This window comes from Neofelis nebulosa, chromosome 8 (assembly GCF_028018385.1).
Source record: "Neofelis nebulosa isolate mNeoNeb1 chromosome 8, mNeoNeb1.pri, whole genome shotgun sequence".
Lineage (NCBI taxonomy): Eukaryota > Metazoa > Chordata > Mammalia > Carnivora > Felidae > Neofelis > Neofelis nebulosa.
The window spans coordinates 7582481-7607363 of record NC_080789.1 but is presented as its reverse complement, the minus strand read 5'-3'; the positions used below and the strand labels follow the sequence as shown (position 1 = coordinate 7607363).

At 52.4% G+C, this 24883-nt stretch overlaps 1 protein-coding gene across 5 annotated transcripts; it reads left to right on the top strand.

The window, feature by feature from the left end:
• Window positions 1–1559: 1559 nt before the first annotated feature.
• TEF (TEF transcription factor, PAR bZIP family member) lies at window positions 1560–24883 on the top strand. 5 transcript variants are annotated; one of them, XM_058741193.1, is made up of 4 exons: window positions 1560–1784; window positions 14905–15237; window positions 19776–19996; window positions 21206–24883. In XM_058741193.1, exons 1-4 carry the CDS (start codon window positions 1682–1684, stop codon window positions 21419–21421), a joined length of 873 nt encoding a protein of 290 aa, XP_058597176.1. In that variant the 5' UTR covers window positions 1560–1681; the 3' UTR covers window positions 21422–24883. The 5 variants fall into 5 exon arrangements, with proteins under 5 accessions (XP_058597176.1, XP_058597177.1, XP_058597175.1 ...); XM_058741194.1 differs by having other exon boundaries at window positions 1564–1784; window positions 14920–15237; XM_058741192.1 differs by lacking the exon at window positions 1560–1784 and adding an exon at window positions 10769–10948 and having other exon boundaries at window positions 14920–15237.

Below are 24883 nucleotides of genomic sequence, written 5' to 3'. Positions count from 1 at the left end.
GGGAGTGGGGGAGGGGCAGAGAGAGACAGGGACAGAGGACCCAAAGAAGCAGGCTCTGAGCGGACAGTAGAGAGCCCGATGCAGGGCTCGAACTCATGAACTGTGAGATCATGACCTGAGCTGAAGCCAGGGGCCCAACCGACTGAGCCACCCAGGCACCCCTGACATTGTATTTCTAAAGTATACCTTTATCAAAAGTGTTGAGCTTTGAGCCATATAACGTTCTTTGTCTTCAAAGCTTGAAATTAACTTTTAATTAATTTGGGAAAAGAGCATAGTTTGGGGAAGGCTGTTAGGGAGGAGGGGAGGGTAAGTAGAGGACAGGCTGAGGGCTGTTGGAGAGGCCAGGGGGATTCCTGGAGTATTTTTGCTTCTGTACAAAATATTTTTGGAAAACAGTGAAGAACTGCATAGAAATCATCTATGCGCAGGGAACCAAATGCTTGTTGCGTCTATCTGGATCGTCAGAGACATAGAACCAGAGCTGAGAGGAACCTTAGAGGTCACAACACTGAGTAGTTTTGGAACCGAGACCCAGAAGGGCCATGCAACTTGTTCAAGATCCCATGTCCGTGTGCGGCCTGACACCATCCCCCCCACCCCCACCCCCACCCCCACCCCGCCGGCCGAGTTTGATTTGGGTCTTCAATGGAGGGAGGCATACAAAATCTTGGCTTTGACCACACATTCAAGTGGCCTGGGGACCACAGAGGCCAATGTCCTGGTGAGAGGGCCAGAGAGGGGGGTGGCTACAACAAACAGCCAGTTGCCACGCAAGTCCCCAGGATGGGCCGGGCAGCAGGACATCACCCGAGACCAGCCTCCACCAGGTTGGCAGAGCTTGCTCCCTTTCAATGGTGCCTGCTCTGCCTGCCCTCCCAGGGCTTGTCTGCTGGGCACCTGCCTCTTTCCCCTCCCCGGAAGACCAAAGGAATCCCAGGCTGCAGATACTCTCACTTCTTTTAGGAGCGCAGACTTCAGGCTCTGCAGACGGCACAAAGCCGCAATCGCACACACCACACGCAAACCTGTGTGCCTTGCAGGACACATGTGCGGAGCATACAGATACCTGCCTCAAAACATGCCAACAAACCTCTCTGGGCTCACGAGCTTGCAGGTGAACGTGTGATGCCCCTTCCCGTGCTAGTGTGTGCCAACACAGAGCGTGTCCTCTGTCCTGAGCTGCCCGGGGTGCCAGGGTCTCAGGTTCCAGCCCAAACTGATCTCCGTGGCCGGCCCTGCCCTCTGCTGCACTTGGCCACCGGGGCCCCTCGGCCGAGCGTGCCCGAGTGCGCAGGGCACACTTGCTGTGGGCGTGGAGCCATCTCCCTGTTCTCACCTGGCAGGCCCCGGTTATGGCTCCCAGCCTGGGGGAGAACTTCCCTTTGCAAAGTTAGATAACAGCCCGGGCTCTCTGTCAGAGGATTGGCGCGGCGGCTCCACGTGCTGCGGCTGGCGCAGAGCCAGGCCCGCCCTGCCAGGCAGCGGGAAGGGAAGGCCTGGCTGCAGCCGGAGCTGGCGGGTGGCCGAGCTGGGGGCGGACGGGTGGGCCGGGGCCCCTACTGCCCATTGGCTGCCTCGGGCTCCCGCCCCGCCCGCCTCCAGAGCCTGCGGCTCCCGGGCCAGCTCCTGTCTCTCTAGCTGCTTCTGAACTCCGGGAGCAAGCACCTCCTGCCGGGCCATGTCGAGCTGTGACCGGATTGGAGTGGCCCCTGCCATGGACATGCCTGAGGTCCTCAAGTCCCTGCTGGAGCACTCTCTGCCTTGGCCAGAGAAGAGGACAGGTAGGAACAGAGGTGGCCTGCGTTGGCTGGCTGCCCATGTGCCCGAGGGGTGGGGGCAGTCACAGGCACCAGTGGCAGGACAGGCGTCTCCGGGCAAGGGAGGGTCCTCTGTAGGGGTCTGCCCTTGGCCCCTTCCCGGGCAGGCGGAGGGCTGGGTGCAGAGAGGGACACAGTGGGGGGGGGGGAGCGCCACTGCAACCCCGGGGGGCTGCCTCCGAGGCCTGCTAGCTTTGGGAAGCCACGGCCAGTGTGTGGCCGCTGACAGGTGCTGTGCTCACGTGGGACGAGGGCAGGACCGGAGCGCCCTGCCCAGAGAATGCACTGAATGCTGACTGCTTATCTGGTTCCTTCCCTCCGCACGTTGGGATGGCAGCGGGCTGGCAGAGACTGTAGATGTGGGCAGCCTCCTGTGTCTGGAGAAGAGGCTTTCCTCCTTTCGCCTGCTTCAGCTCCCGCTCGCTGGAGGGCTGAACCCCTGGATGGGATGGAAGCCGTTATGTAACAGGACCACAGGCTCGCAGCCCCGGTTCCTAGGATACACAGGCAAACACGGGGCCAGGGAGCCAGCAGAGAGGGCGTGGACCGAGGGGCAGCGCCAGCAGCCAGCGCCAGGTGTCTCCTGAGTTCTGCCTGAGACACCGAAGCCCACGGCTAGATTTGGGGGCCAGGGTGCTCGGAGTGCGCCCTCCTGATACATCTCTCTCCAAATCTCTTCTAAGGTGTCCGGGGCTCACACCCAGGTCCTCGGTGCTCAAAATCCACATGTGCCTTTAAAGGAGCCCAGCAGTCCTCTGCTGCCGGTGTCTGACTTAGGAGCCCCGGGTGTCCCCTCAGGGGACCTTTCTTAGGCTCTCCCTCATCCTGCTGTGCTGGCGCCAGATCTGTCTCACCACCAGAGCCCTGGTTGTCCCCACAGGACTTCCTTACAAAGGACTCTTAGCTATTCCCAAACTCTGGAGCCTGAAGACAGAAACCACAGCCCCTGCCCTCTTTCTCACCCCACTGGGGAGTGAGGAGACACTGCCCAAGGCGGGGAAGGTGGTTCCCAGAGGTCAGGGCACGGTCCCTGTGGGCTCTCCCACAGAGCTCTGGGCCCAGGCCCCTCAGACCACCCCCCGGTGGTTTTGAACGCTGAGGCAGTCGGGGCCACCCCCAGAGGTGGGTATCATAGAAGGAGTTGGCTCAGGCCCCCAGCTGTTAACCAGGAGAAGCCCATCTTCCCTGGAAACCCTCAACTCAGCCTGGGCGATAAAGCTGCAGCTGACTTTTTCTTGACATCTCTGAAGGGCCGTGTGGGTGGATGAAGCTAGAAGTCCTTGCAAAAGCTAGATGTAGGTCCAGGCACCCAAGGAAGGTAGGGTGTCCCCGGATGGCCCAGTGCACGCACAGGGAGCACCTGGGCGACCAGCAGCCCTGCAGGGACAGCTGTCAGCTGGGCAGGGAAGGGTTCTCGGGGCAACTCGGGACCAGGATGACAAGGCTTTAGAAATATGACAGCAGCTGCTGGCCGCTGGCTTCCAGCTGGTCCCTAGAGCTAACGCTGGAAAGTCCCCATCGCTTTCTGTGGATGGGCAAAATCGGGGTCTGGCACTGAGGGGGCTTGCCCAAGTTCTCAGGCCGAGCTTTTCCAAGAACTGGCGAGTTCTGGCCGAAAATCAGTTTGGCTGGTACGGCTGCGTTGGTCCAAGGGTCATGGACCAGATTCTCATGCCACCTCCTATCATGTCCCTCTCCTCATCTTTGATAAAAATGAATGTACCTACCTGAAAACCAATATTCCTTGGTGAAAAGAATACACGTGCCACACAGAATGAGAATCTCCAGCAGTCATGCAGCGAGTACTTTATAAGTTTTCTTCCCCTGTGTCCCCTGACACTGGCATCTGCGCTCAGTGGCAGAACAAAAGGGTCGGCTAGTCGCCCCACAGCGCGGCCGGTCCTCGGGATTGCTCACCCTTTGCTTTGGTGTGAAAGGGGTGGTTTCTCCGTGGGGGACGGCGGCCTGTTTACAAACCGCCCCCCCTTCCTCCAGCCCAGTGACCGCTTCGGCACACATTTAGGTCACATGCAGAGCATATCTTGCTCCAGCGTGAGGGAATTTTAGAGGCAAGCCGTGCACGGTGTGAAAAAACCCAGGTGTGCTCTCATGAGACCCTCCTCTCCCTGCAGCCGTGTTCTAGTATAAAGATGCTCCCTAGCACCCAACCTCGGGGCCCCTCTCCCTCTTGCTGCCCTGGGCCTCCCACCCCAGCCTGCGCTGACCTTCACCTCTTTCCTGTCCCTGGTCGAGCAGACTTTCTCCAGCACAGCTAACCAGGCTGGAGACTCCCATGGCTTCAGGTTCTAGTGGCCACCTGGTGGACCCTCACTCTGGCCGCCAGGGTGACTGACTTTCCTGAGGGCAGACAAATCCATATCCAGCCAAAGAGGGGCTCTGTACCCTAAGCCCTGACTCGGTTTCTTCTCTCTCTCTCTCTCTGGTCCCCGATCCCTAAGGATTATTCTTGCTTCCACTCCTGCTCTTTCTCCTGAGGCTCCTCTTCCAAGAGGTAATTCTGTTCCCGCACAGTCTCTCACTTTCTTCTCCAGCTTCTGGAAAGACCCCGGTTCCCTCAACCACACTTAGGTCTTTACACCCTATCCTTACCTCAACGCACGGGGCCTCAGCTACGCTCAGAGGCCGGCCCCCCATATTTCTACCACCTTTGGTCCCTCGGGCCTCCTTTTCAGGGAGATAAGTAGCATGAAAACACACCCAAGGTCGGACAAGTCCCTCGCTTTGAGCTGGGCAGACAGGGTACCTGCCTCAGGGAGCTTTTGACTAGAATTGTTTTTTAATGTTTATTTATTTTTGAGAGAGAGAGAGAGAGCATGAGCAGGGGAGGGGCAGAAAGAGAGAGACGCAGAATCTGAAGCAGGTTCCAGGGTCCGAGTGGTCAGCACCGAGCCTGACTCAGGGCTTAAACTCATGAACTGTGAGATCATGACCTGAGGGGAAGTCGGCCGCTTAACTGACGGAGCCACCCAGGCGCCCCTTGACTAGAATTACTTGTGGGCCACCCAGCAGGGGAGCCTGGACGTGTCCCCCCTTCTCCCCCCCCCCCCCAGTCTGTAAAAGGGCAAAAAGAACACCTGCTTCCCAGGTATGTTGCCAGGATTAGAGGAGTTGTCCTACGTGGAAGCCTTTGCAAACTGTGAAGTGCCACAGTTTTCTCTGCGAAAGACAAAGAGCAGCTGAGCCTGGTAGTCTGCTCCTTCCACCAACATCACATTTGTAATCTGACCCTCATTCCCTGCTTTCCACCCTCCTTCCCATGGATATTCTCCTTGAAAGAACTGGATGTTGCAAGTTTGTGGGAGCACGCACACGGGGCTGTTTCCTTGGAAACACGAGCTGAGGCTCCCAGGGCATGGTGCCATTGTCTGCACCTAACGGTGCCAGCTGTGCTGGCCGGAGAAAGGGCTGAACAATAGGCTGGATCCTCGGGGGACTTGCTAGGGCAAAGGCAGGGGTGCACAGGAAGGGCCTGGGCGTCCTCCCCTTGGAGGACTGAGTTAAGCGGCCCAAGAGGTAGGCTCAATGCGGCCTGGGCTGTCCTGAGTTTGGCCTCAGTAAAAGTCCGTGTGGTTGCCTCCACTCCCAGCCCGGCGGAACCAGAGAAAAACTGGGAAATCGGGAAGTTTGCTTTCAGGGAAAAGGAGGGGAGCTGGTCTTCTCTGCACTGGGCTCGTTACCTCCTTTAATCTTCACTGCCGCTTTTAAACGAGGAAGTGCACTGGCCGGTGTGTGGGCCAGCCTCTCTTCTTCCCTCCTACCACAGGGACCCAGAGCCTTCTTTTCTGTATGTTCCCCACCATCACCAGGCAGAGGAATGTGATAAACTCATCCTCATCCAGTTCCAGAAACTATCAGTTAGTGTCCAGGAGCGCCCCTTCCAGGTGGCTCTGCATCTTTATGAGCTTGGCCCAAGGCTAGGTTGCCAAGGGAATGAATCCTGATTTTAAAAGCGCTGTTTCCCGAGTGTGAGCTTTTACATCCCCATGCGTGAAGTGGCTTTGCAAGGGGGTATGACTGTCCGTTCCACAACGAGGAACGCTCAGGAAAGGGAAGGCCGCATGCTTGTCAGGAGTTCCAACCCAGCTCTGCCTGCTCCCAGGCTCCTCCCCTCCCACAGGATTCCCTAGGGTCTCTTCAATCATCCAATCAGATGTCTTGACTGCTTATCGAGCGTTTGCTAGCTTGTGGCACGGGGGCGAATGAGGCAGACACTGCCCCCTCGCCTGCGTTTGCATGCCAGTGGGGAGAGGCAGACCATCAGCCAGGAGGGGAGGGTCGCGGCCAGCCTCCCCGAGGGAAGGGGGTGACACTGGAGCTGAGGCCTGGAGAGTGAGGAAGAGTGAGCAACCCCAAGAACTTTCAGGCTGAGAGAACAGCACCTGCAAAAGCCCTTTCCTAGGGGAGGAAAGACACGTGTCTGGGGAGTAAAAGGCCACCATGGTGGCCGAAGGTGAGCATGGGGGAGAGAAGGAAGAGGTTAGGTTGGAGAGACCCGCAGGGGGCAGAGCCTGCAGGGCCCTGAAAATCATAAAGAAGAGTGAAGCTGTTACCACCCTGCCTGAAGGTCGCCGCCCACCCCCACTTTTCTTGGGGAAGTGGCAAGTGGGGACGAATGAGGTATTCCCAGAACAACCCAAAATGTGATTATGCTGAGTTAACTTCAATGGAGCGCTTGCTCTGTGCCAAGTGCTGTTCTCCGCAGCATGCCTGCATTGTCTCCTTTTGACATTCAGGCACAGAGAGGTTAAGTAATTTGCCTAAGGTCACACAAGAAGTAGTCAAAGCAGGAACCGGACCCAGATGGTCTGGTTCTAGAGCCCACACCCTACCACTGTGCCGTCAACACAGCTTTCACTGGAGACACCGTGGCTGTCAGGCGGTGGCTGTCGAGACGTGGCACAGGCTGGATGGAGGTGATGGCTTGTCTGGAAATGGCCCTCTCAGGGCAGCTCTCCATCTGTAATCCGAACCCTGGGAGTGGACAAGATGCAAGCCAAACAGGAAACTCGCATTGAAGAGATGGGCAAGAGTTAGTGAAGAGCCTCCACCCACCACTTCTCCCCTAGAACACACTGAGACCAAGGTACACACCACAGCCCAGAACTATGCAGCCACAGGTATGTGGGTCGTTGGCCAGGCTTGCGCTGGGGGATTTGCCACAAGGGTGGCTCCTGTTTGTTATTCCAGGTTCCACTGTGAATCAACACGACGACTGTTCCTTAACGTTAATAACATTCCAAATGTATACGACTTGGCTCTGAAAGATTTTGTTAACCTTCCTACCAGCAGCACTGCCAACAAAGCCAGCCAACGGCTATTTATCTACTACCTTGAACCAAGTTTTGTGCCCCCCTGCGTTGGGTGTTGGCAAAGCACACAGATAACCGGGCTTTGTCGGAGCTCTGGGGAAGCCTTCTCATTGTCCTGCTCGCACACGCACCTTGCTCACGTCACATCTCAGTAGGCCAGAAGATGAGGTCTGTCCTAGCAGATGCTGAGCATGTGGCCAAATAGATCATCGTGGGGTATCTGGCCAAAGGCTCCCTTGCTGGAGTTTTAGCTCCTCTGAACTTCAAGCTTAAATGATAATACTCCCAAGTCTACACAATGGCTTAATGAAAGGTCCTTGTTCTGTATATGCTCAGTTAAGTTTTGAACTGGGGTTGGTTAGCAGGTTTCCGGAACACTAGGGAGAATTTAAAGCCAGCCTCGCTATGGAAAACGGCCATTTCACATCCGTGTCTCTGCTGTAGTTTGACTCTAGAACCCAGCCTCCCCAAAATAATTCTGCTCCTGACCCAACAGCACCTGAATGAAGGGGAAGGGCGGAGGCCCACCCACTCCATGCCATACACTGTTCAGGTGGGCACCTGAGAGCGCTTGTCACACATTATCCTCATAACCGCTCTGTGACGTAAGCAAACCCATCTGTTTCCAAGAGAAAAAATCACCGAGACTTAGGCAGGAGAAGCCACTTGCCCAAGGCCAGGTGGCTAGTCAGCGGGCTGAGGGGAGACCCAACCAGGCCTGCTTTCAAGCCCACAAATTCACTGCCGCCCCCTGGACCACGCTTCCCTCGAGACGTCACTGAATTCCAACCCTGTCACTAAAGAACACTGAGGTACCGCTTCATACCTTTAGAGTCTTAGCCATGTAATGACATGTTCTTTTTATGGAGATTTTCTTCTTCGTAGGGCTCCCAGACACTGTGGAAATCAGCTAATTACTCCTCACAACACCTATTCCTCCTCTAGGAGCAGGGGTGAGGCCACGATGTTGTTCCCACTTTACTGATAGGAGACGGGGGTAGACAGGGGGCTACCGGCCAGCTGGAGAAGGGAAGCCCCAATGGAATGGCTCCCGCCCCACCTCCAGGGAGGTGCTGTTGAAGCTGCCGGTCCACAATGTAGCTAACCTCCTAGTTTACAAGCAAGCACGAGAGAGAACACGTTTGTAGTGTTCCCACAGTGTTTGTGACACACCATTTAGCCTGCAGTTATCCAGGAGGAAAAAAAAAAACCCTTTCTAGGGAGTGCCAGGACACGAAAAGAGAATGGAATCAAAACTGAGTTGTAAAGCCCTAACCTGCTTGTCTCGCTCACCAGTGTCGTTGGCCTGTTACGTTGGTCGCTCCAGGCTGGGTGGTAAGTGGAGTTGGCATTATGCCCTCTGGATAACTGTAGCTTACAAAGATATCTAAACCTTTACTCCTTCTTACTACACCCCACCCTTGTTATAAGCAAATGTTAAAACTTTCCACTGTTAAATGATCACAAATCCAAACATTTTTTTCCCCTTCAGTGATGTCATATTAGCCATGAAAATATACATTTAACTCTAAAGCAGCAAGTCTCTCCATGGTCAATCTAGCCATTTTTTTTTTTTTTTTTTTTTTACTGTTTATTTATTTTTGAGAGAGAGAGAGAGAGAGCACGCAAGCAGGGGAAGGGCAGAGAGAGAGGGAGACAGAGCAGGTTCTGAAGCAGGTTCTGTGCTGACAGTAGAGAGCCCAATGCGGGGTTCAAACTCCCGAATCGTGAGATCCTGACCTGGGCCGAAGTCGGCTGCTTAAACGACTGAGCCACCCAGGCGCCCCAAAGTAGCCATTAAAAAAAAAAAAAAATCATGTCTATTTCCTTGGGCTACCCTTTGAAATGTGTTTCTAAAAACCTCTAGGTCAGTTTCTCCTAAAGATATCCTTATTTTTAAGGATTTTATTTGTAACTAATCTACACACCCAACCTGGAGTTTACAATCCTGACATTAAGAGTCCCATGCTCCACCAACTGAGCCAGCGGGGTGCCCCCTAAAGATTCCTTTGCTCGGCCACACTCAGAACTCTCACGAACAAGTCTGCAACACAACAGGTTTTCTGTGCACAATTTTGGTATTTCTACTAAACAGAGAATCACATGGGCATACATCAAGCAGTAGAGATGTACCCAAGAGTTTTAGTAAAATTACGAAAAATACCATTTGTTGCAGGGTTACAGTTGTGCTAGTGCATTGGCTTATGGAAACCCCACAACGTAGATCCTGTCCTATCTCCATTTGATATATTAGGAAAGGAGGCCTGGCGAGGTGAAGCCATTGGCTGGAGGTATGAGCCAGAAAGTGACCGAAGTCTAATGAGCATGGCAGTCAGAACTTGAATTTGGAGTCAAATTCCATCACCCTGTCCCAACCATCCCCCAGAGGCCCTTCAAACCTCCTGCTTTCCAGGCCTGCTCAGGGGCCCAACTTCTTTCCTCCTCAACTCCCAGCAAAATTCTGATTGCATCAGCTTGACAGCTTTCAGCTTAGCTGAGTGTTGCACCTACACCCAGCCCCAAGGACTGCAAGCCGCCATTCCCCAGCCTGACTACTGGAAGGCCCAGGCTCACTGGTGAGAAACGGGATAGACGGGCCAAAGCGCCCCCTCCCCACCCACCCCTACCCGGCTCTGGGAGTTTAGACACGGAGAGTGTAGTACTGTTTGGGTGCAAAGCAGAGCATCATTTATGCTTTCATGAGATACAAAGTTCCTGGGCGCTGTATAGGAGCAGCTTCCTCTACCGTCTCCACACTTTGTGGACCCTCTCACATATTACATTTGTACGTGTTTCCGGAAGAAGTCCCGGGGAGTTTTTGTGTTTTAAGGGGGAAAAAAAAGGAGGTTCTCCCACAAAGCGTGTAATCGGTACCCTGTGCAAAAGAATATTGTTTTGCTTCGCTTTTACCCAGGAAAAGGAAGGAAAGGTCCTGCAGAGGAACAGAATTTCAGAGCTGTATAGGATTTTACAGATTAGCCCAACCCCTGAATTGTATGGATGAGGAAACAGGCTCTGAGTGAAGCCACGAGACTTTCCCAAGGTCATAAGCTAGTAAGTGGGAGGGCGGAAGCGTGTACCCGGGCACCGGCTCGGGGGCGGCCCTTTCTCTCCACCCGCGGGCCTCAAGAATGCTCCCGCCACGCTAGTGTTTATCTGGCCGCCACACCCGCACCAGAAACCCGGATCAGCGGGGAACCTGACACCTCCCCCGCCCCAACCCCCCCAGCAGCGGCCAAGGTAGCTCTGGCCAACCGTACGGGCAGGGCAGGTCGCCGTCTGCGGCCCTGCCCTCAGCCAACCTCTGGGTCGCGGGGGAGGAGCGGTGCCACCGCGCTGGTTTTGCGTTCTTATCCCACGACCCTGGGCAGAGTCCCCGGAACAAAAAGGCCCGCCCCTCCCCTCCGGGCCGCAGCCCCGCACGTGCTGCGCCTCGTGCAACGCCCCGGACCCCGCCCCCGCCCTCCATTGGCTGCTCGGTGCCTTCCTCTTCTTTCCCCTCCCCCCACTAGGCTAGGGCTGCGGCTCCACGTGACCCGCGGGGGGACGGCCGCGCGGCCCGAGCGGGCGAGTTGATAGGCTCCCTCGGCCGGCCTGACCACTCCCAGCCCAGCCTCTCTTCAGTGGCGCGTCGGGAAGGTGGCGAGATTGCGATGAGAGTGAAGGGAAAACGGTTACGGTGGTCTGGGAGGAGAGCGGGGGTTATGAAGAGGGAGGCGATGGTGAAACCACTGGTAGAGGGTAAGGGGCTGCGGCGGAAGAGGGCCCGTGACACCGACTCCGGCAGGCGCCAATCAGGTGACACGGGCGGACGGGGCGGGGCCTCCGGCGTTACTCCTCACCTGGCCCCACACGTGCCTCGCTTACCCCGGCGGCCTAACCAATCACGGCCCAGAAGGCTGCGCCTGCCCTCCTCACAGCGTGGACCAATCCAAAGCTGCGATCCGGGGATGCTGGCCTGGCCTCATGAATAATTAATGTGCTAGAGCCAGTCTGCAGGCGGGGTAGGGATGGAGGGAGGTGGGGGTGCCGCTGGGCGCCTGCGCAGTAGCTGCCCGTGTCGGCAGCTGCGGCGGGTCGCACGGCTCCGGCCCATCTCGGGGGGCGGGCGGGGGAGGCGAGGCGCGCTAGCAGAGCCCGGGGCACGATGTCGGACGCGGGCGGTGGAAAGAAGCCGCCTGTGGAGCCGCAGGCGGGGCCGGGACCGGGACCGGGGCGCACCACCGGAGAAAGGGGCCTGCCGGGCTCCTTCCCACTGGTCCTGAAGAAGCTGATGGAGAACCCCCCGCGAGAGGCGCGCCTCGGTGAGGGGAGGGGGTCCGCGCGCGCCTGGGGGCGGGGTTTCCGCAGGGGCGGGGCCCTGTGAGGGCGGGACCGGGAGGTCGGAGGTCAGGTCCTAGCTGTGCTGCGGAGGGGCCTGCAGGGCGAGGCAAGGGGGTTGGGAAGAGAAGGTCGGGGTGAGTCGAGAGAGGCTAGGGCAGATGGGGGTTGGCGGGGAAGGGGCAGGAGGGAGAGGGTGGGGTGGGGGTCACGGTGAGGAGGTTCATTCGGGCAGCTTCACGGCGCGCGACGTGGAAGGGTTACTGAGAAGGCTGATGGGGATCGTGGCAGCCACTTAAAGGACGCTCCAGGGCGTCCCTGAGGATGTCTGCACCAGAATCTGTTGGGATGCTAGTTTACAATGCTGGTTCCGGGGCCCCACCCATCGCCCACCCAATCTGTGGCTGTTGGGACAGGAATCTGCATTTGAAGGAGCACCCCACCTCTGTGATTCCAAAGTCCACTAAAGTTTGAGAAGCGCCAATTGTCTTTGTCTATGGACTTCCCCGATCCTGGGAGCAGGACCTTACTTCGTCCCTGCGTGTGCCTATCCCCGGCTACTAGGTACACACGGGAGATTTTCTGCTGCTGAGGTGGGGGAGGGGTGTCAGGAGAGGGGATGGGAGGCGCTCTCCCAGGGGGAGAATGGGGCCAGGCAGGAGGCAGGTAGAGGGACGAGGGTCAGAATGAGGCCACTGTGCCCCTTCACCTGGTTGTTTGGGGCTGAGTCTAGACTTCGGGGCCACTATAGCAGGGCTGGGCTGCTTCTGGTTTCCTAGGCCACAAAGGTCCCTGGGGCCTGTGTGGAAAGCAGGTTTGGCCCTGTTTTTTGGCCTGAGAACATGAGGTTCAAGGCACAGAAGGAGTGCCACCTATTGTGAGGTTTTAGGGGCACTGAGGTCTGCTTTCTGTCGGAGATCTTTGCATTTCTAAGAACCATCAGTGTAGTTCAAGGATTTGGGAAGGAAAATAAGTCCTCTGTGAATGACCTGTCTTGAGTTTATTTTCTTCTTAAAAATGCCATTTCTCTTGTTTTTCTGGGTGTGTTCTGAGGCTCCCATCTCTATGGCTGTCATTGTTGGGTTATAAATAGATTCAGCACATCAGGTAAGGCCAGGCTCCCCCCTCCTGCTTTGGAACCTCATATGCACAGACCCTTTTCTTTGTTTTGAAGGCACTGCATTATCCCGGATGTGAGGATGAGACAGGCTGCTGGAACAGGTGTACACATCTCTCAGGTTCTTATTCAAGATTGCCAAGTAACAATCATCCATAACAATAATTCTGCCTTGCATTTGTGTAGTGCTTACAAAGCACTTTGACAAATTCTTACTTAGTCTTCCATACTAGTCCTATAAGGTATTATCCCCACTTCCCAGATGAGGAAAGCTGAGGCTCAGAAGTGAGGATGCTTCCTCAAGGTCACCTAGCTAGGCCTTACAACTCGCAGTCTGGCCTGGTGCTTTTTACTGTATCACTGGCAATCAGTGATGTCAATCCCTGTGTCCTGAGTGATGGGCCTAGTTCTTTATCATCTCTTATAATTAAAAGTCCATCTTATAAAAACACTGATTAAAAATATTTTTGGGGCTCCTGGCTGGCTCAGTCAGTGGAGCATGCGACTCTTGATAGTGGGGTCCTGAGTTCAAGCCTCACGTTGGGCACAGAGCTTACTTAACAATAAATTTAAAAATAAATAAACTTAAAAAGTAAAAAAGGTATCTATTCTTAATTGCTTAGGCCAGGTAAAACCTCGAATTTATTGTTACTTGTCCTTCAGTATAGCTGTTTTTCTACCTCTTTCCTTTTCCTACCTCCTTTGATCCCCATGATCCCACCCAGCACTGGTCACAGTTATTTCTGAACAGAATGTAGAGTCAGGATTTCCGAGGAGGAGAACAGGGAGGCCATCTGGCCCACCCAGCCCACCAAAGCTTGGCTTTCTTACTTCCCATTTGGTTTTAAACCAAAGCTTGGTACAGAAGGCAGTTGCAACAATTCAAGTTAGAAGCCATGACCAAATTCGGTTTGTTAAAACCTCCACCTTTTTAACACACTGGGTGTGTCCGTTTTTATTGGACCAACAGGCTGCTTTTTGACTGACTGTGGCCTAGGAGTCCATGCATGACTGCTTTATTTCCAACATAATCATGTTTGATTTCTCTTTTTCACTTCAGAATCCAGAGTTCAAAGTTGTCTCCCTCAATTTGAAAGCCCATTATGAACTTGTCATGATTTTATCTCCTACTTCCCTGATTAGCCTCCCTGTCACTTTGATTTCCTTCTAACCTTGTCACATTTCTTTCGTCTTTTTTTCTTAATTTGCCCTTTCTTGGATATCTACGTGCATAACTTTTGGGCTGAGACAATTAGGTGGGATCCGGTCTCCACTAATTGATTAGCTTTGTTTTGAATGGAAACAAGCTTTTCTTCTTCAGCTCCAGCCTCCCCTTCTTCCCAGAAAACCTGCCTTCAGTCTTCTCTGCTTATTCAGGGATAGAGGTCTCTTGAAACGGTTGCTCTGAAAAAGGTCCTGAAAAGACAGCTCCAGGCTCTCTCTATCCAGTAGACCTAAAGGGAGGCAGGCAGTTCGCAAACCCAGCATTTTTCATTCAGCATGCTCATTTTCCCTCCGCCTGCTCCTGTAGTGGCCCTTGAGATCTAGAAACGAGACAGACATAGTTCCTGCCCTCAATGAGCTCACAGTAGTAGCAGATGCCTGCTGTGTGCTGGGAGCCCTACAGGACACATATCTCTAGGGGCGCCTGGCTGTCTCAGTCGATGGAGCATGCAACTCTTGATCTTGGGGTTGTAAGTTCAAGCCCTACATTAGGTGGAGAGACTACTTAAAAACCAAAACCTTAAAAAAAAAGTTACCTCTAGTCTTCACCAAAGAGTCTGCTTTATCCTTACAGTGGAGTCCACTGAGGCCAGGAGAGGTTCAGTAACATGGCTAAGATCACACATCCTAGCAAGTGGGTGGCAGAGCTGGGATTCAAGCCCTATTCTGGGTTGCTGTGGAGAAGAATAGCTGGAGGGGACAGGACAGGAGGACACAAAAGTTCTTGGCCTGAAGAATCCTAAAATATCCTTTCCTAAAATATCACTAAGACACCAGAAACTCCATTTTTTCCCCTGAAACCTGTCCCCCGCGGATGCCAGTCCCACAGCCTATTCTGAATTAAACCTGGGGCCCCGTCGGGCCCCGGAACTTGCGAACATTCTGGCAAGCCCAAGCATGGACGAGGTCGTGCAGCCGTCTCTAGAGGAGGCCAGTGGGCCTGGGTCAAACAACAGGTTATAACTGGAAGGCAGAGGGGGCTCTTGAAATTGCTGGGATGGGTCAGGGCTCTGAGAGAGAGGAGTCAGCCCAGGGGGGCCCACTGCTTGCCTCCTGGGATTGAGTTACCCTCTTGTGTGGCGTCTCATCACAGATTCTGTGTCTGCAGATAAAGAAAAAGGGAAGGAAAAGCTGGAGGAAGATGAGGCTGCAGCAGCCAGCACCATGGCCGTCTCAGCCTCCCTCATGCCGCCCATCTGGGACAAGACCATTCCGTACGATGGCGAGTCTTTCCACCTGGAGTACATGGACCTGGACGAGTTCCTGCTGGAGAACGGCATCCCCGCCAGCCCCACCCACCTGGCCCAGAACCTGCTGCTGCCCGTGGCCGAGCTAGAAGGGAAGGAGTCAGCCAGCTCTTCCACAGCATCCCCGCCATCCTCCTCCACTGCTGTCTTTCAGCCTTCTGAAACCGCGTCCAGCACAGGTTGGTGCCCGGCCACCTGTCCCAGCCCAAGAAGCCCGGTTCCCACTGAGGGCTGCTCGCGTCCACACACCCAGGGAGGCCTTTCTCTCGGAGCAGGTGCTAGGGGGCTTGCCGCGTGGAGAAATCCTCTGCTCCCCACCCTTCAGCGCAGTCCGCTAAGGCTGGGGATAAAAATAGAAGTTCCTCGGCGCAGCTGCTGCCTTTCTGTTGGTCGGTGTGCTGCAGGTGGTGAGGACAGTGGAGTGAGCCCTCCAGTCTGAGCCTGACGCGACAGAGACCCCATCCTGCATCTCCTCAGCACTGCTCTTTACCTCTGCGTGCGCTTGGCCACAGCTTATCGGGAGGCTCGGGCAGGAGTAACAATAGTAGTAGTTGTAACACTGGTAATAACAGCAACAACAATAACACCAACGAGATCAACGACAACAACATCAGCTAACGTTTATTTACCACTTACTCTGTACCAGGCATTAACACATAATCCTCACAAGAACCTTAAGAGATTGATACTCTAAAACCTGTGATTTTAGGTGAGGAAACCAAGAAGTTAACTAACTTGCCCAAGGTCACACAGTTGGTAGGCAGTGGAGGCAAATACTTAAAGCCAGGATGCCTGACTCCATAGCCACGTACTGCTTAGGCACTGGCACAAGGAAGGCATTCCTGCTGCCAGGACAGACACCACCTTCAGGACTCCTCCTTTATCCTCTTGTCCCTTTCCTGTTTTACCTCTGGGGATGGGTGGGTTGGTGGGTTGCTTGGTTGGTTGGTTTTCATGATGCTTGGACATGAACCCTTCACAAGAGACATGGTCCCTGCCCCAGGGAGCCCTACAAAGGCATACAGACCAGTGGATCCCGGGAAGGATCCCAGGAGCCAGTATGGAACCCAGGGGACCCACACCCAAGGAAGTCTCATGCTCTATATTTATTTACTTTATTTTTTTACTGTTTATTACGGAAAAATTTTCAAACACAAAAGAGACTACTATAATGAACCTTCATGTAACCATCATTTGGCTTTCATAATTCTTAACTCATAATCAGTCTTGTTTTCTATAGCCTCTTCCATTCTCTCACCTGATGATTTAAAGTCAGATCCTAGATACTATATCATTTCACCTGTAAATATTTCAATATGTATGTAAAATGTAAGGGTGCTTTCAAAAAACATAACAAAAATACCCGTTTTCCATATAAAATTGACCATAAATCCATCAGCATTCAAATTTCCAAAAAGTTGTCTCATAAATGTTACTGTTTTGCAGTTTGTCTGAATCAGGATCCAAACAAGACCCACACATTTCATTTAGTTATGTCTCTAATCTTCTGTAATCTACAGGGTCCCCTCTCCTTTTTTTCTTTGCAATTTATTTGTTGAAGAAACTCAATCATTGGTCCTGTAGAGTTTTACACGTGCTAGATTTCTCTGACTGTATCCCCGTAGTGCCATTTAACATGTTCCTCTGCCCCTTGTTTTTCTCCTGTAAAATTAGATCTAGAGGCTTCAGCTGATTGCAGCTGAATTCTTGCTTGAAGGCAGCTCATTTTGTGCTCCTCAGGTTATCCTGGAAGGCTGGGTCCGTGGGTGGGGAGGGGGCAGATCTGTAAATGAGCCCACATTTTGTACCGTAGGCAATCTAGGTAGCGAAGCATTTGCCTTTGTTTTGTTTTTAAGTTATCCTTCTTAACGAAATACGGCATACAGAAGTGCCCGTATCACAGCTCGGTGGATCTTCACAAAGTCAACCCACCCACGTAATTACCACACAGATCAGGTTATAGAGCACTGTTGGTATCCAGGAAATGTCTTGTGGCCCCATTCAGTCATTACTACCCAGAGATAATCACTGTCCTTATTTCCATCACCAAAGATGCATGGAATTGTGTATATCATACATGGAATTGTGCATTAATTGAATATATGTGTATATTATATGTTACGTTTGTTTTTACCTATTATAAGTCAATTATGTTTATATTCTGGCATTTATAGGTGCTTATAGCTAGCTTGATAATACACATACAAATTATGTGGGCATCAAAATCTTTTTTTTTTTTTTTTAAGTTTTATTTATTTTGAGAGAGAGCATGAGCAGGGGAGGGGAAGAGAGAGGGAGAAAGAGAATCCCAAGTAGGCTCCGCGCTGTCAGCACATAGCCCAAGGCAGGGCTCAAACTCACCAACCGTGAGATCGTGACCTGATTCGAAATCAGGAGTCGGATGCTTTACCGACTGAGCCACCCAGACACCTCAGGGGTTTTTTTTTTTTTTAATTTTATCTATTATTTTTTGAGAGAGAGGATCCCAAATAGGCTCCATGCTGTCAGCATGGCATCCAGCATGGGAATCAAACTCACAAACCATGAGATCATGACCTGAGCCAAAATAAAGAGTCTGACACTTGACCAACTAAGTCACCCAGGTGCCCCCAGAATCTCTTTACACTAACAAAATATATTTACGAAACATGCTTATGGAATAGCTCTGTGGCAGAAGAAAACCACAATACAGGTAAAGTAAGATTGATATTGAAGAATTGTACACGTGGTAGAAATGAAAGTAGCATTTCCTCTTCTAATTTTTCAGTTCCTTCTGTTAAAAGATATCAGTGGTATGTGTGCTCTGTCTCGCTTCTTTTCTCAGATTTGTGAGAATCGTGCCTATGGCAGTTTGTTCATTTTCGTTGCTTGGATGATATTCCCGTCGTATGATCACACCACAGCTTATCCATTTTGAGGCTGATGGACATTGGAGGTGTTCCTAGTTTTAGGTTATGCGTGGCACTGCCATGAACATTTATGTGTGTGTCTTTTGGTAAATACATCTGTGCATCTCTGTGGGGCATTTACCTAGGAGTGGTATGGCTGGGTCATCAGATACGTATACTTTCAGCTTTTGTAGATCCCTCCAAATAGTGTACAAAGTGGTTGTAGCCACGTCTGCTCCTCCCAGCAGGGAGTGGGAGTTCTAGTTGTTAGTCTTTGGCACCTTGGCTCTTTGTTTTACAGGTGTAGAATTTGAGGGCTGCACTATTCCCATAGTTACCACATCGGTCCCTGGTCATTTCACTCTCCTGATTACAATTCTTTGTAATTAACTTCCTCTAATAGGATCCAGTGAGTTTACGTACATGATCTGGTGAAAACCTATCATGTCACACCTCCACTCAGAACCCTCCAGTGGCTTCTCCCATCTCAGGACAAAAGTCAGAATCACTGGCACTGTTGACATTTGGACCAGATAATTTTTGTTGTTGTTGGGGGAGGGGGAGGGGGAGGGACTGTCCTGTGCATTATAGATGTTTAGCAGCATCCTTGGCTTCTACCCACTGGATGCCAGTAGAACACCCCCCCCCCCTTCTTTTATGTGGACAGAATCGTCCCTGTTGAAAACCACTGCTTTATTGGGATTAAAAGCCCTATATTTTATGTTTTGGACCAATCGTGTCAGTCTGTCCTCTCACCCTTTTGCTTCAGCCACATTGGCTTCCCTTCTGTTTCTTGAACATACCAGTGCTTGCCTGCGCACATCCTGGTACACTTGATGTTCATTCTTTCTGAAATGTTCTCCTCCCAAATAGCCACATGGCATCCAACACTTTTATAGATATTTTTAATTTATCTTGTGTAATGTCAGCCTTCCCCCGCTAGAATAACATTCCACGAAGGCAAGGATTTTTACTTGTTTTGTTCACTGGTTTGTCTTTGCAAGGACGGTACCTGGCATATGGTAGATATTTAACAAATATCTACTGACTGAATATTTTGTGTGTTCCTATCAGTAGCACTGAATGAGCAAGCCAAAGATACAGTTTTTTATATATAACTTATTTCTAATAATACACAACTTTTGAATTCTGAAAGTGCCTTTAATCCAATGTCCACTCTAAAATGGTAGCCAGAAAGGGCAGAGAACAGGATTCAGAGTCAGCTAGACCTGGACCCAAATTGTAGTTGGGTCACCTACCCTCTGTGTGACCCTGGGAAAACCAGGTTGTTTCTCTGAACCTCAGTTTCTTCATCTGTGAGATAAGGTTAACACCTGTCTCCCTTTCAGAGTTGTCCAAAGACTAAATGAGCACAGTGACTGATATGTCTCAAGGGACTCAAAAATGGAAGCCATTTCATTGTTCAGTCTGTGTCCTTAGCTCATAGTATTTCACAGAGAAATTCAGCTGTTTCTCATTATTTGAGAACTTGAAACCACAGGAAGTAAAGGGGGTATAATGATTTAATGTTTGGCTTAACATTTCTGGGGGGAAAAACACAATCGGAAAATCCTGTCTTTTTTGAGAACCTCTGTTTCCTTTTGAGCATTTTGTTCCTAAAGGAAAGAATTCTTTCCATATTTGTGTTGTTGAATTGAATCACTTATGCCAGTCTGGCTTGGGGGTTGATGCTGCTGTGGTTTTTCTTCACTCCAAGTGGCAGTGGCTGGTGCAACCTTGAGATTCAAGCAGGTGTCTGGGTGTGTGACATGAGTGAGTCTTTCTGTCCAGCGGGCTGCTTTGGGAACCCCTGCCTCTGTGTCTTTCAGAATCCTCCCTGGAAAAGGAGAGGGAGACACCCAGTCCCATTGACCCCAACTGTGTGGAGGTGGATGTGAACTTCAATCCTGACCCAGCTGACCTGGTCCTCTCCAGTGTCCCCGGTGGGGAGCTCTTCAACCCTCGGAAGCACAAGTTTGCAGAGGAGGACCTGAAGCCCCAGCCCATGATCAAAAAGGCCAAGAAGGTCTTTGTCCCCGATGAGCAGAAGGTAACCTGATATCTGTTATAAATGAAGGTACAGTGTTGGTTCAGGAGCCCAGGGGCTGTGTTTCTTTCCATTTGATTTTATGTGGAGGACCCTCTCTCCTCGCAGATACTATTTAGAAAGGCATGGGTTCAGAGCATAGAGTCATATCCTGCAGCAGTTGGTAGAAAGAAAGGGAGTCAGGTAGCATTTGGCCCAGTGCGACTCCCTGTACCTTCTGTCTTTTCTTACCGGCCACCACTGTGTTGATGTTCCCACTTCCCTGGCTTTAGCCCAGCCTTCGGGCAAGAGCTCACCAGGCCACAGGAACTGGGGTTGAACGAGCCCTTGCTTTGAAGGACAAAAGATAGTTGTATGTTGCCATCCCCAGGGAGGAGCAAGCAGCTTTCAAGCTGATGCTTTTGTAGGAACTCAGAGAGGGGGAGAGAGAGGAGGATTTTGTAGTCTTTCCATCCTTTTTTATGAAAAACTCGAACGTATTTCATCCAAGGTTTGGAATCAGGCAGACCTAGGTTCAAACTCTACTTTGCCACCTAAGCCTAACTGAGTCTCAGAGTTCCATCTGTAAAATGGGAATAACCATACCTGCCTCTCAGGTTTCTGAGGCTTTAATAATAATGACAATGAAAATGGTAAACATTTGTATATGTTTACCTTCTATGTTATGTAAACCTTACTATAAGCCAGGGACTATTGTAAGCACCTTGTACGTGTTAACTCATTTAATCCTCAAACAACTCAGTGAGGTAGTTACTGTTCTTATCCCCCATTGTAAAGATGAAGGACAGGAGACATTGAGAGGTTAAGGAACTCAAAACAGCTCCACCACTAAGAGGCAGAGCCAAGATTTAAACTCAGGGGACCAGATGCAGGGATGCAGGCCCTTAGCCATAACCAAAATGTGCAAGGCAAGTGCGCATACAGCCAGTGCCTTACGTTGAAGTAGCACAGAGCAGGCTACCAGTGAACCCCCTTCCCTCCACCACATATCCTACCCAAGGACTTCTGTTTGTTATTCCACCTTCCTGGGGAAAGGTTAGGGCCCCTCCATGTCCTTGACACATGCAACTCCTTCCCTGGGGTCCCAGCTTTCGTCTGGCCGCACCAGATGTGTTTTATGAGGAGCATGGAGTGTGGGGTGCGGCAGGAGGGGAAAGGTTGGGTTCCCTCCTGGGGAAAGAGGAGAGACCCACAGAGAACACTTTCCCACAGGATGAAAAGTACTGGACGAGACGCAAGAAGAACAATGTAGCAGCCAAACGGTCCCGGGATGCCCGGCGCCTGAAGGAGAACCAGATCACCATCCGGGCAGCCTTCCTGGAGAAGGAGAACACAGCGCTGCGGACGGAGGTGGCTGAGCTGCGCAAGGAAGTGGGCAAGTGCAAGACCATCGTGTCCAAGTATGAGACCAAGTACGGGCCCTTGTAACCCGTGCCCCTGCTTGGGCAGCACTGCCTGCACCTCAGACCTCTGCCTGGGGGCTCCCTGAAACCCCACACACGCGTGGAGACTTATGACTCGTCACGGTCGAATGGTGGCACACCTGCTCCAGGAGCGTTCACGTTCAAGCTTCATTATCACAAGGCCAGCGCACGTGGCGACTTCTCTGGGGGGCCAGCCTCCTCACCAGTGGGGATGCGAGAGAATCTACGTAGACGGGTGAATCAGCCTTAGTTTCTATTCTTGGATGTCCCAGTTGAATCGGAAGGGGACCTCTGGGGTACAGATCTCCTTTCACAGGGCGCTCAGGCTTCCCTGACTCTCCCTCAGTCTCCGGCCTAGGCCATCGAGCCTTTCTCCACAGAATGAGTCGTGACCCTTGTCGCCCGATGTCTTCTCAGGTAGCGGGGCGCATTTCCAGGTGGGGTGTGTCTGTCATCCACCTCACCCTCCCCAGAAAGTCGTTGAGAGAAGCATCCGTTCCCATCCCCCTCAGAGGTAGAAAGACACAGCAGCTCCTCCATAGTGTCCATATGGGTGCCAGGCCACAGGAGCAGGGTCTCTGCACAACGGGATGGGGTGTGGGTCTGGGGCCTGCAGCACAAGTGCACCCAGCTATTCTTAGCTCCCACACCCCTTTTGTCCTGTGGCTCTGAGGCCTGGAAGCCAGGGAGGAGGCCCTGGTGATGGTCTCTCTCCACTTTCCATCTGCTTTGGAGGAGGGACTCCCTGGGCGGCTGGTCTTCGAGTCTTGACCACAGTGCAGAGGGAGGCCTTCTCATTTCCTCTTCTCCAGGTCGGTCACTCATGGAGGCCACCTGAAACTTCTTTTTCCCACTACACTGGGCCTCTGGGCCTGCTGTTTCTTTTCACCCAGTGATCACGCTCAGATCTTGGATTTAAAAGGAAAACCCCCCTCGCCTAGGAAGCTTAACTTCCTGGAGCCAGGATGCACCTTCCGCATGGTGTTTAGAAAACCGGCCTCCATAGCCCCTTACACTGTGGGCGGAGAGCTGGGGCATGTTTCTCAAGAAGTTCCTGTTTTTTCTTGCTCTGCTCTCCAGTATGGGCCAGGCCAGAGTCCACTTTCCCTAAAAACAGAAGAGGGCTTCCCAGTTCTTGCTTCAGGACCCCTCCCCCGTGCTAGCTGCCCGGAGTGTCAGCCAGCAGGACCTGGTGAGGGATCACCAGGAGCACAGCTCAGCTCTTACACGGAATAGCAGCCTCTTGGGCCGTGCAGTTGGGCTAGGGTCCCTTCTGTCTGCATCCCAGGAGACACGGGCCGCCCACACAGGCCTGGCTGTGGTGTGGAGGGGAGGGGTCTTCGCAGCTGTGGCTCTGCTACCTCACAGCTGCTCCTTTCTCTTGTGTCGGCGGACCCAAGTCGTCCTTTTTCTGTACCTGGAAGATTGAGGAAAGCCGTGGAACCCTCTGCTCACTGTGGTCAGCAGGGGTACCTGGAGATGGGTGTATTTATTTGCTCAGGGCGGGCAGCCTGTGGTAAAGAGGGGTCAGAGGTGAGAGGCGCACTTTGTCGTGCTTAACCACTGGCTTTATTTAAAGTGGTGGCTCCGAGTCCAGGCCCTGACCCTAAAAGACTTTTCATAACAGATGTTAAGACTGGGGGAAACCATGCACTGGCCATGGGCCACACCCCAGGAGAATGCCACGGCCCTCTGGGGACCTGCACACCTGCCCTTCCAGGGTACTTGACAAGGGTCCCCGAGGCCAAGGGAGGCCGCCCCCTCCCTCTTGATTTTTACTTTGTGGTTCTATAAAAACCGTGTTCACTTTCACTGTATTGTAACCACAACAGGGCCGTTGCATCCGGCATGTCCGTGTCCTGCCCCGGGCAGCTCGCCCGCCCGGGCACTCTCTCTCTGGTCTGGCTACCCACCAAGAGGGCAGTTCTCACTTTGTAATTGGTAGAAGAGCCTCCAGCTTAAAAGCTCTTCATTTTCTTTGGCCAGAAAGTATATGGCTCGTGTTTGTTTTGTTTTGTTTTGTATTTTTAAGGATGGACATTTAATCTCCGGATGGTGTCCATGTTCCGACCCCAGCGGGTGGAATGATGGCCTGGTGTCTCTCCTCTTTGTCTCACCTTCTGCCTGTTCATTGCCCTCCCTTTCTTCCCCACCAGGCAGTGGGTGTCTGGTTCCTTCCCAAAGTGCTTACTTGGAAAGAGTGTGGCTGCTGACCTCTTTTAGAAGAGCTCCTTTGAGTTGGGAGCCTGGCAGGGACAAGAAGGGGGAGTCCACAGAGGTTGACATTTTGAGGAAGAGGAGTGCTCAGGTAAAGCATGTATCCTTCCCAGGCCTAAAAATCGGGTGCTTGGAGCAGGAGAGGCCTGCTGCCTGCTCAGTATCCCGTCAGGAATTGAGAGTCTCCTTGACTCTCTCCTGGACCCTTTCCGTCTTGGGGCTGACAGCCAAAGAGTGAGGCTCCTGTGCTCAGACCTTTGACGTCTTTTAAGAAGCACTGGAGGCTAGGGAAGCCAGCTAAACGGCTTTCCGTGGGTTTATGATAGCTTGGGGAGCGCATGCCTTCCTAAGCTCCCTGTCTTCAGCTTCATGGCAGCCTCATTGCAACCTCAGAACAGACAAACCAAGAATGAGCTAGAATGTTGAAAGAATATACATATAATAAATGTATATTTAGATATAGAAATATATATAGATAGATAGATAGATAGATAGATAGATATTTAGAGAGAGAGCTTTCATGATGGCTAGCACCTTGTGGAGGACCTGGGTAACTCGTACCCTTGGCCAAAGGAAGAGGTTTGCCTGTGTGGGTCCCGAGGTTGGGGAGGGCACTTGGCAGTGACCCTGAACTCTGGGTAAGCATTGCCCTGTGAAGGGGGCTGCTGTGGCCCCAGGCAGGCAGCTCATACAGTCCTCTAGCCTGAGGCGGGGTAGCAGGCCTGGGAACCAGCAGGGGAGAGCCCCTTCGTGCTGGGCAGCTCTCCATCCAGGCCCCTGGGGGCTCTGCTCCAGGTGACACAAAGGGCCAAGAACCCCTGGTTTTCGTGGCAGAGCCCCACCCCAGAGCTCCTTTGACATCTGTTAATTAAGTGCAATAAATTTTTCTAGAAAATGGCAAAGATGACTTCCAGGTGGATATTGCTATCATATGGTGTTGGGGATGCCAGAACACCACTTGGTTTTATTTTTCTAAGTGCATGTGACAGAGTGTGTGGGGCTCTGCACCCTCCCCTGGGAGCTGGCATTCCAGCGGGCCCCTCGCCCCTTTACCTTTGGTGGGGGAAGGAGGCAAGGAGAAAACCCCTTCTTCCCAGTTGGAGAGGGCAGAAGCAGACTGTAGCCCATTGGCCTTATGTGCGTGTGTGCGTGCGAATGTGTCAGTGCTGGTGGGCCGGAGTGATGTGGCAGGGAGGGAAGCCGGGAATGTATCCTTTTCCAAACAAAATTAAATATTTTGAGATGAGAA